The sequence below is a fragment of the Bison bison genome, unplaced genomic scaffold (assembly GCF_000754665.1).
Source record: "Bison bison bison isolate TAMUID 2011002044 unplaced genomic scaffold, Bison_UMD1.0 scf7180017864352, whole genome shotgun sequence".
NCBI classification, from domain to species: domain Eukaryota; kingdom Metazoa; phylum Chordata; class Mammalia; order Artiodactyla; family Bovidae; genus Bison; species Bison bison.
Window position 1 is genome coordinate 2,033,654 of NW_011494924.1, and position 13,624 is coordinate 2,047,277.

Below are 13,624 nucleotides of genomic sequence, written 5' to 3' on the forward strand. Positions count from 1 at the left end.
ATCCACACAGTCAAAGGCTTTGGCATAGTCAATAAAGTAGAAATAGATGTTTTTCTGGAACTCTCTTGCTTTTTTGATGATCCAGCGGATGTTGGCAATTTGATCTCTAGTTCCTCTGCCTTTTCTAAAACCAGCTTGAACATCTGGAAGTTCACGGTTCACGTATTGCTGAAGCCTGGCTTGGAGAATTTTGAGCATTACTTTACTAGTGTGTGAGATGAGTGCAATTGTGCGGTACTTTGAGCATTCTTTGGCATTGCCTTTCTTTGGGATTGGAATGAAAACTGACCTTTTCTAGTCCTGTGGCCACTGCTGAGTTTTCCAAATTTGCTGGCATATTGAGTGCAGCACTTTCACAGCATCATCTTTCAGGATTTGAAATAGCTCACCTGGAATTCCATCACCTCCACTAGCTTTGTTCGTAGTGATGCTTTCTAAGGCCCACTTGACTTCACATTCCAGGATGTCTGGCTCTAGATGAGTGATCACACCATCGTGATTATCTGGGTCGTGAAGATCTTTTTTGTACAGTTCTTCTGTGTATTCTTGCCACCTTTTCTTAGTATCTTCTGCTTCTGTTAGGTCCATACCATTTCTGTCCTTTATCGAGCCCATCTTTGCATGAAATGTCCCCTTGGTATCTCTAATGTTTTTGAAGAGATCTCTAGTCTTTCCCATTCTGTTGTTTTCCTCTATTTCTTTGCAAGCGAAGTCCCAGTGCTCATATTTTAAAAATGCAGGTTTCCAGTTCCCAGCTTCAGAGGGTCTGATTTTGTAAGCCTAAGTTTGCACTTGGTAACATGTATTTTTAACAAGCTCCTTGGATGATGCGATGCTGACAGACCATGATGTGCAAGGACTGTCCAGTGAGGGAACACAGCCTCAGTGTTTGGGGCTGCAGCGGCAGAGTGAGGGGTTTGGAATTGTCACCTATCAGGAAAATAACAGCCATTATTACTTCTATCTTTTACTGAGCACTTCATACCACCTATTAGTTATTTAATCTTCACAACCACCCCATGGGGCACATGCTAAGAACATGGAGCTTGACGTGAGCAGTAAAGAGGCTGAATAATTTGCCAAAGGTCATGTAACAAGTAAATCAGAGATTAGGATTTGACCCCAGTGTCTTGTATCTTCAGAACATACGCCCTTAACCATAACCCTAAACGTCCTCTCCACCTGCCTAGCTCCTCACCGCTCACCACACCCCACCAGGAGCCTGTTCATGTCCACCTCCTCACACAAGGAAAGCAGCTCTCCTTCTGAGCCCCATTCTAGGAGGCTATTGACCAAACGCCTACTGCTTTCCTTAAAATGAAGAATTTAGGGTTGAGAGAAGCAGTACAGAATATTCCAGAATATTCTATATAAGAATCCCTTTATAATAGTTCTTAACATGGACAGTTTTGCCCACCATTGAGGGAACTCTTAGGCCAATGGGGACATTTCTGGTTGTCACAGCTTGGGGGGGGGGGCTGCTGCTGGCATCTTGTTTTAAAAACTAGGGCTGCTGCTCAGTGTCCTACAATGTACAGGACAAACCCCAACAACAGAATTATCTGGCCCCAAATATCAATACTTCTGGAGTGGAGAAAATCTTCTATAGCAAATTCTGACCAGCGATCGTTCATCCTCACCCTGAGTGCTTCAAGTTGTTTTCATCAAATACATAGGTGTCTCTGCTGGCCCTGTGCTAGCTGTGGGGATACCACAGTGAAGAAGACAGATTATGGCCCCTGCCCTTGGGCACTGTGTAGTCTGGGAGAGGAGACAAGCAATTGCACTGCAATACCATGTGATAAGAATTGTGATGAGGAAGACACTTGTTCCTTGGAAGAAAAGCTATGACAAACCTAGACAGCATATTAAAAAGCAGAGACATTACTTTGCTGACAAAGGTCCATATAGTCAAAGGTATGGTTTTTCCAGTAGTCATGTATGGATATGAGAGTTGGACCTTAAAGAAGGCTGAGCACCAAAGAACTGATGCTTTTGAACTGTGGTGCTTGAGAAGACTCTTGAGAGTCCCTTGGACTGCAAGGAGATCCAACCAGTCAATCTGAAAGGAAATCAATCCTGAATATTCATTGGAAGGATGGATGGTGAAGCTGAAGCTTCAATACTTTGGCCACCTGATGCGAAGAGCTGACTTATTGGAAAAGACCCTGATGCTGGGAAAGAGTGAAGGCAAGAGGAGAAGGGTTGACAGAGGATGAGATGGTTGGATGGCATCACTGACTCAATGGACATGAGTTTGAGCAAGGTCTGGGAGATGGTAAAGGACAGGGAAGCCTGGCGTGCTGCAGTCCATGGGGTTGCAAAGAATCAGAAACAGCTGAGCGACTGAACAACAACGACGACGACAAGTGGACTTCTAGTGGCCCAGTGGTTAAGAATCTGCCTGCCAATGCAGGAGACATGAGTTTGATCCCCAGTCCAGGAAGATCCCATGCCTTGGGGAGCTAAGCCCATGTGCCATATCTACTGAGCCCGCACCCTAGAGCCTGTGCTCAACTACAGGGGAAGCCACATCAGTGAGAAGCCTGCACGCCACCGCGAGAGAGTAGCCCCTGCTGGCTGCAGCTAGAGAAAGCCTGTGCACAGCAACAAAGACCCAGCGCAGCCAATACATAAATAACTGAAAAAATTAAAGAAAAAAAAAGAATTGTGATAAGAAGGATGAACGCTGACCAGGGATGTAGGTGGAACTCCTGAGTTGAGAGTTCAAGGAAGGCTTCCCCAGAAGGAAGAGTGTGATCTAGATAGAAGGAACTATGTATGTCAGAATCTGGAAGTGTTAGAACACGGAGTGCTAGGTGGGGAGTGGTAAAGAGGCTGCAGAGGTAGTCAGGAGCCATATCATGATGCCTCGATTAAAAAAACACTTTATTGAGGTAAAATGGACATACAAAAAGTGGCACATATTTAATGCATACAACTAAATGAGTTTAGAGATAAGTATACACCTGTGACACCATCACTACAATCTATGCCATCAACAAATCCATGACTTCCGGAAGGTTCTTCCTGCCCTCTTTATTTCTATCATCAGCATTAGCATCATCGTCGTCTTCTGCTAAGAACTTAAGGAGCTGCCCTTTTAGCAAATGTTCTAAGTGTATAATACTGTATTGTTAACTATAGGCACTATGCTGAACAGTATGTCTCCAGGATCTAGTCATCTTGTGTAACTGACACTTTGCCCCGTTTGACTTACACCTCCCGTCTCCCCCTCCCGTGAAAGCTCTTGATGGGAAGACTTTGAAGCTGCCTCAGGATATTTGCACTTTCTGATCCCTCTTCCTGGAATTCCTTCGCCTCCTGCAGGTCCCTTGCTCTCACGTGACTTCCACAGAGACGTTCCCTGACTAGTCTCTATAAACTAGCTGTCCCATACTCGCCATATCCTCACCCTGCTTTATTTTTCATAGCACTGACTGTGACGTGGCTCATCCGTGAGACTGTAGCTAGAAAGTAAAGAGAGTGGTGTTTTTGTCTGATGTTCTATCCCAGAGCCCAGACCACATGCCTGGGACATGGAGGTCCTCAGTAAGTAGGTCCTCAGTAAAGACTTACTGAATGAACAGATAGATGGAAACAAAGTTGATGTTTAGGAGGCAGAGCCAATAGTTCTTTGGTAAAAGACAATGTGGGCCAAGGAGAGGGAGGAAACCTGGGTCATAAGAAGCTTCTGGTTTGATGCCATAGCCTGGCATAGGAATCTAGCCAAAGGGTATTGAGCATACTGTGATCTGAGATCAGGCATTGCTCTGTAGGAGCGTGAGGTCCAGAAAGTCCTGAAAGGGGAACGGGACACTTGACTAGTGACCTGATAGCATGAAATGCCTGGTTTCAGGTAAAACTTGAGTTTGAATCCTGCCACTTATTAGCTTTGTGGCTCTGGATAGTTATTTAACCTGTCTGAACCTCAGTTTCTTCATCTGCAGATTGGGGATCATAATTCCTACCTTGTGGGGTTGTTGCAGTCTGGAGTGCCTGGTACAGTGCCAGGTATATAATAAATGTTCTAATAATAGTAACTGTTGTCATTTTGGGGCTTCCCTGGTGGCTCAGTGGTAAAGAATCTGCCTGCCATGTAGGAGACTCAGGTTCCATCCCTGACTCTGGAAGATCCCCTGGAGAAGGAAATGGCAACCCACTCCAGTATTCTTGCCTGGGAAATCTCATGGACAAAGGAGCCTGGTGGGCTACAGTCCATGGCGGGGGTGGGGGTGGGGTCACAAAAGAGTCAGACACAACTTAGCGACCAAAACAACGTTATTGTGGTTACTATAATTATAGTACGATTTATAATTCCATAAGATGTTATAGAAAAACCCAAATGAACTTTTTGGCCAACGCAATAGAACATCTCTATTAAAAAGTAGTTTATTTTTGTGAGTCTGGATCTATGTCCTGTGATCTTCTGTGCTGATCTTAGCTTGGCCCTCTGTGCCAACGAGAATAAATCTCCTTCATCCACAGCCATTTGGCTTTTTAAAGACAGTCCTATCCCCTGCAGCCCTCCCTTCTCCAGCCTAAACATCCCTCATCTTTCCTCCTGGGCTACAGTTCCTATGAATGTCTGCCTCACTTTCCTGACCACTCTTCCTCAGTCATGCTCTAGCTTGTCCCTGTCTATCTGCATCTACAGGGCTTCCCCATGGCTCAACAGTAAAGAATCCACCTGCCAATGCAAAAGACACAGGAGACCCTGGTTTGATCCCTGGGTCGGGAAGATCCCCTAGAGGAGGGCATGGCAACCCACTCCAGTATTCTTGCCTGGAGAATCCCATGGACAGAGGAGCCTGGTGGGCTACAGTCCATCGGGTTGAAAAGAGTCGGACACAAAAGCAACTTAGCATGCGCTCACTGCATCTGCAACTTCTAGAACTGGACTTGGACCTGCATCGTCACCCTAGATTATGACCTCAGCTGCCCCAACTCTTTGATCAGGAGCTTTGATTGTTTCTCATTCCAGTCCATGCTTCCAATTTTGATACCTTCCTGCCTGTCCCTTCTTTGTAGACTTTGCCTCTGACCTTTTTGATATTACCTTCTCACCCTCTGTGTTCCTGACCAAACACCGGATCTTAATCATCCCCCTGCTCCGTGCCTGTACAGTCTGGTTTGCCCAACCAGGTGTGAGGCTCCTGAACACCCCCAGGAGACACCCTGTCTTGGCCCATCCATCTCTCTCCTCCCCCATGGCCATCTCTGTTTGCCAAGAGCAAACGGCAGCACGCCAGTTGATCTGCTTCTGGCCGCCTCCTTTGACACTTCTAATCTCACCACCGCCTCTGCTGTCTGCCGCTCCCTTCCCACTCCAGGCCACTTTTTTTTCTCCTTGTTATTCTCCACTCTCTCCTTTGCCTGCCACTACCGCTCGACGTCTCAGCTTCCGCTTCTCAGCTTAGGCTTCGCCCGAACCAAAATCCCGCCTTCTGGCCTGCGGACCAATCACGCGGTGTTGCCTGTGATCACTGCATCTCTCTCCGGCTCAGCCCAGCTATTTTGGTCTCCGCTCGCACTCTGAGATCTTTCTCACTTTCCTATGGGTTGACACCTCTTTCAGCACTTAAAGGGTGACAGACGTCGTCTTAGAGTTAGTTAACTGAGCTGTAAAGTTTAGAATTCTGACGTGGCTGGTGGTGGATTAATGGGTCCAGGTGTAAAAAGATGAAAGTTAGGTCATTCTGTTTAGCATTGAATGGGGCTTCTTTCCTTTAGCGAATTTTATCTTGTTTTGATTGGGACCATGGAGCCTGTTGCCTCATCAAGCAAAGTCAAACCACAAAAGATGGAATTTCAGCAAATAGTTTTTTCAGCAACGAATCGATGCCATGGATTGTGCTTAGTGCTTTCGTGTGTATTACTCATTAAACCTCCCTAGATGAAATCCCTTCGTGGGTACACAGACAGTACCTCCTAGACCAACTGTTAATTCATTCCTTAATTCACTCACTCTGATTATTTATTATGTCAGGCACAGTGCTAAGTACTGTAGCAGATATAAAAATAAATATGACAGTCTCTGCTCCTTGGGAACCAATCTAGTGAGGAAAACATCAACCAACGGTGTGATACACTGTGGAAGTTGTGTTTAGAGCAGCAGAGAATTAAGCACTGCAGGGGGGAAGGGGGTTGCCCACTAGCTCTGCCAGGGAGAGCCTAGGAAGGTTTTCCAAAGAAGGTGACATTTCAGCTGGACTTTGAAGGATGAGTTTGCTAGCATGCCTAAAGAGAATGGGCTCTGTTGGCAGCAGGAATAGCCTGGAAGTGTGAATGGGCAGAGAGTGTTCTGGATCAGGGATGACTGCAGTGTAGAAGACTTGCTTCAACGTCAGGAACTTCTGCTCAGAGAAGTCAGAGGATTGTCTGGGTCACAGAGCAGGTAAATAGTAGAGACAGGGTTAAACAGCGGAAGTTGTCTGGTCCCTAATGCGTAGTCTTTAGCCTCCCACCTTGTAATACACACACTCCCACCCGCTCACACACACACACACCAGGTCCAATCTCAATGACCCTGACTTAGAGCTGTCATTTGGCCAGACCTTTCTGCTCCCATGTCTGCTCTTAGGGGTCTGCCCCTGAGCCTGAAGATTGTCCCCAGTGAACCTGGGAAGGAAGCAGAACCCAGAGAAGGCAGATCCATTCCAGTGTTTGTCCATAACCTAGACATTGGCCAACGTCTGAGTACTTAGATCCTAACTCCCGACACTGCCGAGCTAGACTCTGTGACCTTCATAATAGCTCCTGCTTGGCTTCAAGATGCTCCTTGCTTGAATTCCCTGGTGGTTCAGATGGTAAAGAATCTGCCTGCAATGCGGGAGACCCAGGTTCAATCCCTGAGTCTGGAAGATCCCCTGGAGAAGGGAATGGCTACCCATTCCAGTATTCTTGCCTGGAGAATCCCTTGGATAGAGGAGCCTGGAGGGCTATAGTCCATAGCGTCGCAAAGAGTCAGATACTGCTGAGAGACTAACACTTTGCTTGAATATCCAAAAAAGGAGCTTGGTAAAACTGGTTGCCCTTTACCAACTAGGAGCTCCTTTCAATCCCCCCAAATTTTAGAAGAGAGTTTATGCCAAAAATTCTCTGTTCCCTGTCTCCTACAATATCATAGTAATGAGGACAGGAGGGGAGAAAATTGTCAAATTCCATACTAGCTTGAAGGCAGGTGCTCAGAAAAATACTCTGTTGACCAGTTTGTTGGAAGCTTCTGTCCAAAGTTCCCCAGCCGGGACTTCCCCGGTGATCCAGAGTGATTAAGAATCGTCCCTCCAATGCATGGGACACAGGTTCAATCCCGATCAGAGAACTAAGATCCCACATGTTTCGAGGCAACTAAGTCTGCGTGTGGCAAACCACAGAGCCCAGATTTTCCAAGGAGGATCTTGAGTGTCGCAACTAAGACCCAACACAGCCAAAAATAAATAATTTTTTTTAAAAAAACCTTCCCCTTAGTGTTTTTTTTTTTTAATAGTTCTTTAGCTATTTCCCAGACACTGTAATTCATCCTAATTGGATTTTAAGAGAATTAACTAATGGAGTCCACAAATAAGGAGGAATTGGATTTTAGACTGGTACCACACCTCTTTTGGGAAGGGTTTGAGGCAGTTTACAGAGTGAAACAATCTTTTTAAGTAAGATTTTTAAGGATGAAACACAACTTAGTGGTCAGAAAAATGAAAAAATAACAGCAACTTGCAAGCATCACCGTGTTCCACACTTACGTGATAAATTTGACCAAAAGATTCCCAGCAGAAAGGCCAAAGAGGAGAACCACTGGGTTACCCAATATGCATTTGCTGAAACCAGAAAGCACACAGAATCTCCTGTAGAGATGCCATTTTCCTCAAGGTAAAGCTTGATGGAGAGGGATTGTGTTTGGTCTCAGTAAAGCCGAGTGACAGGGCGAAGAGAACGACTCCAGTCAGCTGTCAGTTCTCTGCACGCAGTGCTCCCGGTGCTGTGTGAGAGGTGGTCAGCCCCACACCTCACCGAGAGCAGGTGGACACGCTGACCCCCATAGCACCCTCAGGGTGGCTCTTGGTCCAGGGGGAGGGCAGGATAACCAGATTTCAAAAGGCAGAGAAGGAGTCAAAGACTGTGTTTTCCACCTTGATTTTACGAAAGGTAACAGAGACACCATCCAAGGGGATAATAAACGAGTCACTTTTGAGTGATTATGTCAGGTACGTTCGATCACTTCGGCTTAACAGCAATCTTGTAGAGGAGGGTCACTGTTTACATTTTACAGATAAGGAAAGTGTTCGTTGCTCAGTCGTGTCCAACTCTTTGTGACCCCATGGACTGTAGCCCGCCAGGCTCCTCCAGGAATTTTCCAGGAAAAAAGACTGGATTGGGTAGCCATGCCCTTCTCCAGGGGATCTTTCTGACTCAGGGATCAAACCCAGGTCTCCTGCATTGCAGGCAGATTCTTTACCATCTGAGTCATCAGGGAAGCCCACAAATAAGGAAACTGATGCTCGATTTGCCCAAAGGCACACAGCTGGCAAGTGATGAACTGGGATTCAACCTCAGAACTTTGTGCCTCTTTCCCATGATAGCGCCCTGTTTATCCAATCCAATAATTCTTCAATGAAGTTTCTGTAAAAAACATAATGCGGCCTTCTGACTGGAAAGGGCTGAGTAACACGGTACAGGGATTTAATACTTTGATGACATAACTGACCTGGGAATAGAAGTTGGAGCTTGATGAATGAACAGGTAACTTGTCAGTTGCCCTGTCGTGTCCATTTCCAGATGGTTTTTTTTTTGGCTAATCCGAGACCATGGTCAAGTCACAAGTGATTCTCTGTGATTTGTCCACTTTGTAAAAAGATAATTAATAGTGTATCATCTCTCTCCACTTCCCTCCTTTCCAATCCTCTCCACTCATCACCATACTCCTCTTCCCCAAGTTCCCACCATTTTAAATACTGCTCAGAATGTGCCATGCTCTCCAGCACCTCCAGGTAATTGCACATATCCTTCAAGCCCTAGCTCAGGACTTCCCTGGTGGTCCAGTGGTTAAGAATTCACCTGTCAATGTAGGGGACATAGGTTCAATCCCTGGTCCGGGAAGATTCCACATGCCTTGGAGTGACTAAGTTCATGTGTCACAACTCCTGAAGCCCACATGCTCTAGAGCCCATGCTCTGCAACAAGAGAAGCCACCGCAATAAGCCCTCACACCGCAACCAGAGAGTGGCTCCCGCTTGCTGTAGCCAGAGAAAGCCCATGTGCAGCAACAAAGTCCCAGCACAGCCAAAAAGTGATTAATTTTAAAAAGATTGAGATGCCACCACCACCTGGAAGCCTCCCCCGAGTTCTCCTTGCTCCCCATCCCCACCCTTCCATGTGGATAACATGCCCCCTACTTTGTTCTTCTATGGAACTCTACACATCTGATTTTTAGTGCTGTATTTTCATGATGGGTTTATTTGTTGGTCGGTGAGCTCCTTATTCGTCTTTGCATTCCAGGAGCCATGCACAGTGCCTACTAGGTAGTCCATGCCCGGTAATGTTCATTAAATGGACACAATGATCAACTACTGTGTCAGGGGATCCCTGGGCACCAGATATGGAGATGAGTAAAACATGGACCCTTCCCTGGAGGAGTTCAGAGTCTCATAAATACAGTAATGATTGGAGCCCAATATTACAAGAGGGCTTCCCTGCTGGCTCAGTTGGTAAAGAATCCGCCTGCAATGCAGGAGATCCCGGTTCGATTCCTGGGTTGGAAAGATACCCTGGAGAAGGGATAGGCTACCCACTCCGATATTCTTGGGCTTCCCTGTGGTTCAGCTGGTAAAGAATCTGCCTGCAATGTAGGAGACCTGGGTTTGATCCCTAGGTTGGGAAGATCCCCTGGAGAAGGGAATGGCTACCCACTCCAGTATTCTGGCCTGGAGAATTCCATGGACAGTCCATGGGGTCGCACAGAGTCAGACACAACTGAAGTGACTTAGCAGCAGCAATATTCCAAGAACTACACTGTCTATAACAGGGGATTTAGGGAATACAGAAGAGGGGGAAAGTACCGGGCTAGGGAGTGAGGTAAGTCTTCCAGAGGGAAGACTAAGGTCTTCCTTAGGGAGACTTCCTAAGGGAAGACTAAGCCTAGTTTATAGGCTTAACCTTAAAATAATGAAAGATTTTTGCCAAACTAAGAAGTATGCCAGGCATACAGGGGGAAAACATACAAAGGCATGACAGAGATTCAGCACTGGGGGAAGCACAAGAAGTATTGAAACCCTGTGCCAAAATTTAGAATGAAAAACAGGTTGTAGATCTCTGATGAAAGAGTAAAGCTGTCGCTCTCTTGGGGATGTTTTAAGACTTTATTATTCTGACTATTTTGTTCTTAATCAGTCAGATGGATTTCATCACAAGGCAGTAAAGATGTGACAGCCTCCTTGGTGAAATAAATAATAACTTATTTATAGTTTCTGGTCTGCCTCCTTCCCAAAATGGTTTGATTTGACTTGTCATAACAGACACAGCCACAATAAGATGTTCATATAGAAACAAAGAAACAAAATTATGAGGACTTCCCTGGTGGTCCAGTGGCTAAGACTCAGCGCTCCCAGTGCAGTGGGGAATGCAGGGGGCCCAGGTTCAATTCCTGATGGAAGAACAGACCCACATGTTGCAACTTAGAGTTCACATGCTGCAACTAAAAAAAAAAAAAAAGATTCCGTATGCCACAATGAAGATGGAAGATCCCACGTGCCACAACTAAGAACTGGTGCAGCCAAATAAATAAATAATATTTTTTAAAAAGAAACAAAACTGTAGATGGGAAGAGCATTAATACAGCTTCTTAAGGTCTTTTTTCTTCATTTGCTCACTTGGTGTTCAAGATAATCTTCTGAGGATGGCGGCAGTTTCCATGTGACTTAGAGACGAGCGTGTACGTGCACTCTCTACAGGACATGCTTGTGGGCTCCACAGATGCACGGATGTTTTCTTCATTTTCCAATTAATGCCACAGATATTTCCCGGTCCTCTAATTTCTAGCTGGTCAGTGAAAATACTCATCTTTACTTTTCCAACCTTCAGATTCATTGTCTGAACTTCTTCATCCAAGCTACTTTCAGATTCTCTTGCCCTTTTAAAGTTTATCTCCTTTTTTTTTTTTAATGACTCCATGCATAACCCTTAGATAAGCACAGAAAAAAGAAGTCCCCCATGATATTATAACAAAGGCTAATCACATTCATTCCTTTTTTATTAAAATTTTTTTTTACATTATTTCAGGCTTTCAAAAAAGTTTTCAAGAATGGGACAAAGAATTCCTAAACACCTTTCACCCAGATTCCCCATCTCTTAACATCCTACCACATTTTTTTTCCCCTCTCTCTCCTCTCTCTTTCTCTAATTTTTTCCCTGAATCTGTTAAAGAAAATGTTGCAGACTTCATGCATTGCATCCTTATGTAAGCTGAAACACTTCAGTGTATATTTCCTAAAAGCAAAGAATTCTCTTACGTAGCTATATTATTTTTTATGTGTGCCCTTCTAGACTTTTTTCTATGCTCATATTTATGTAGTTATATATAAATTAATACCCTGGTTTATTTTGTTTCTATTTATTAATAATAGCTTACTTCTTTGGAGGGATTAGCAATGAAGACTGTAGATAATCTCATTATCTACAGATAATCTATTATCTACAGATAATTCTATAAAAGGTTCCTAAGGCAGACTCTGTCTCTAGATACAGCGGGTGTCTGGGGAGCTCAGTGTTCATCAAGTCACTCTGCTTCAGAGAATGGACTGCTCTGGTCCTCTTGCATGTCTAGTCAGTGGAAACCACTGAGTACATGGTAAAGAGACAGGGTGCTGGAAAGGCTAGAAGGCATTTTAATCTTTATTCCATAGCCAATAGAAATTCAACGGAAGCTTGATAGCAGAAGAGTAAGCCAACAAGAGCTGTGTTTTTTGGAGCTTCATTTGACAGCGTCTGCAGGAGGGAGTGAAGGAGACAGAAATCAGAACATGAGTCCTTTAGTCCCTTGGGTAAAATGGTCCCTAGTTTCAAGGGCAGATGAGCCTTCCCCGAATGATGCGTTCTTTTCTTTTGGCGTGTCTTTCAGAACTGGTTAAAGTCCTATGGCTATCTGCTGCCCTATGACTCACGGTCATCTGCGTTGCACTCAGGGAAGGCCTTACAGTCAGCAGTCGCCACGATGCAGCAGTTTTACGGGATCCCCGTCACCGGCGTGTTGGATCAGACAACAATTGAGTAAGATTTGCACAGGACATTGTGCCTTTGAACTTCTCAGAGTTACGTTTGGGTTCACATTTGTCATGGCCTCATCTGTATACCCTACCCATTCTACCTTCCTATCTCCCACTCCTGAGTGTCAGCTGGAAGGGCATACCCCAAGGTGCCCTCTCTTACGTGAGCTGGGGATGTGTTCTGCCGTAAACTTGCTGTGCGACCTTGGACAAGACTCTTGACCCTTCTGGGCCTCAGTTTCCCTATCAGCACAGTAAAGGGTTTGGTTATAGGTGGCCTTAAATCTCCTCTGATTCTAATAACTTGTGGGTCTGTGAGTCACCCTTCTGGCATCCCTGAGATGTACACATCTCACTAGATACAGGAAATTCTAGAATAATGATGGCAAGTCTTGTTCCACTTTTCCCATTTATTAAACATTTGCTGAATGTCTGCATGTGCTGGGCAGTGGGCTTGGTCCTTTGATCCCTGTGCTCCAGAGGCTCCCCATTTAGTGAAAAACACCATCAGCTAGCTCTGCTAGTCTAGAACTCAGAAGGAAACACTGAATCTCAGGGAGATACTTAAGAGATAATGACAAGTAGGCCAAACCACACAGATGGTTTTATACTCAAGGAGAAGATAAAGAGGAGGGAGAGAAGAGTGACGAGGGTGGAACCCCCAGGGAAAGGAGCCACCTGAGAAGTGGAGGAAGCCCGGCAGGGATACCATGGCCATTGTGGGGGGCAGGGGGGGATGGTCAGCAGGGTCAGCTGTCGAGGTGGTCAAACAGGCGGCTGAAAGGTGTCTGCTGAGTTTAGTAACAAAGAGGGCGTTGAAACCTCCGTGGAATGATGGCAGCAAAGTCAGATTGCGATACGGAGGAGAGGTGAGGAGTGCCGATGGCAAACATAGGGGCAACTGTCAAGAAGCTGAGCAGTGGGAGTTTCCTGTTGATCCAGTGGTTAGGACTCCAGGCTTTCACTGCCGTGGCCTGGGTTCAATCCCTGGTCGGGAAACTGAGATCCCATAAGCCTGCCCGCCCCCTCAAAAAAAAATGCTGACGGTGAAGGAAAGGAGGAATAGATGTGGCTAGAGAGGGATGAATTTTTATTTAAGATGGGAGAGAGTTGAGTTTTTTTTGTCTCCAAGGAATAGCCATGAAAGTTATTAAAGCTATTTAAGAAAAGCCGTTACTGACATGTTTACATTGCTGTGTTTAAAATGGATAACTAACGAGGACCTACTATATAGCAGAGGGAAATCTGCTCAGTGTAAGTGTGGCAGCCTGGACGGGAGGGGAGTTTGAGGGGGAGAATGGATACGTGTATATGTATGGCTGAGTCCCTTCGCTGTTCGTCTGAAACTGTCACAACACTGCTAATCGGCT

At 45.5% G+C, this 13,624-nt stretch overlaps 1 protein-coding gene across 1 annotated transcript in view; it reads left to right on the forward strand.

Annotated features, from left to right (window-relative positions):
- The window catches only part of MMP24 (matrix metallopeptidase 24 (membrane-inserted)), a 53,769-nt gene that overhangs the window by 14,749 nt on the left and 25,396 nt on the right, over positions 1-13,624 (forward strand). Inside the window, exon 3 of the mRNA XM_010855014.1 lies at positions 12,110-12,258. Within this exon, the coding sequence (XP_010853316.1) occupies positions 12,110-12,258 (149 nt within the window). The remainder of the gene's footprint in view (positions 1-12,109; positions 12,259-13,624) is intronic.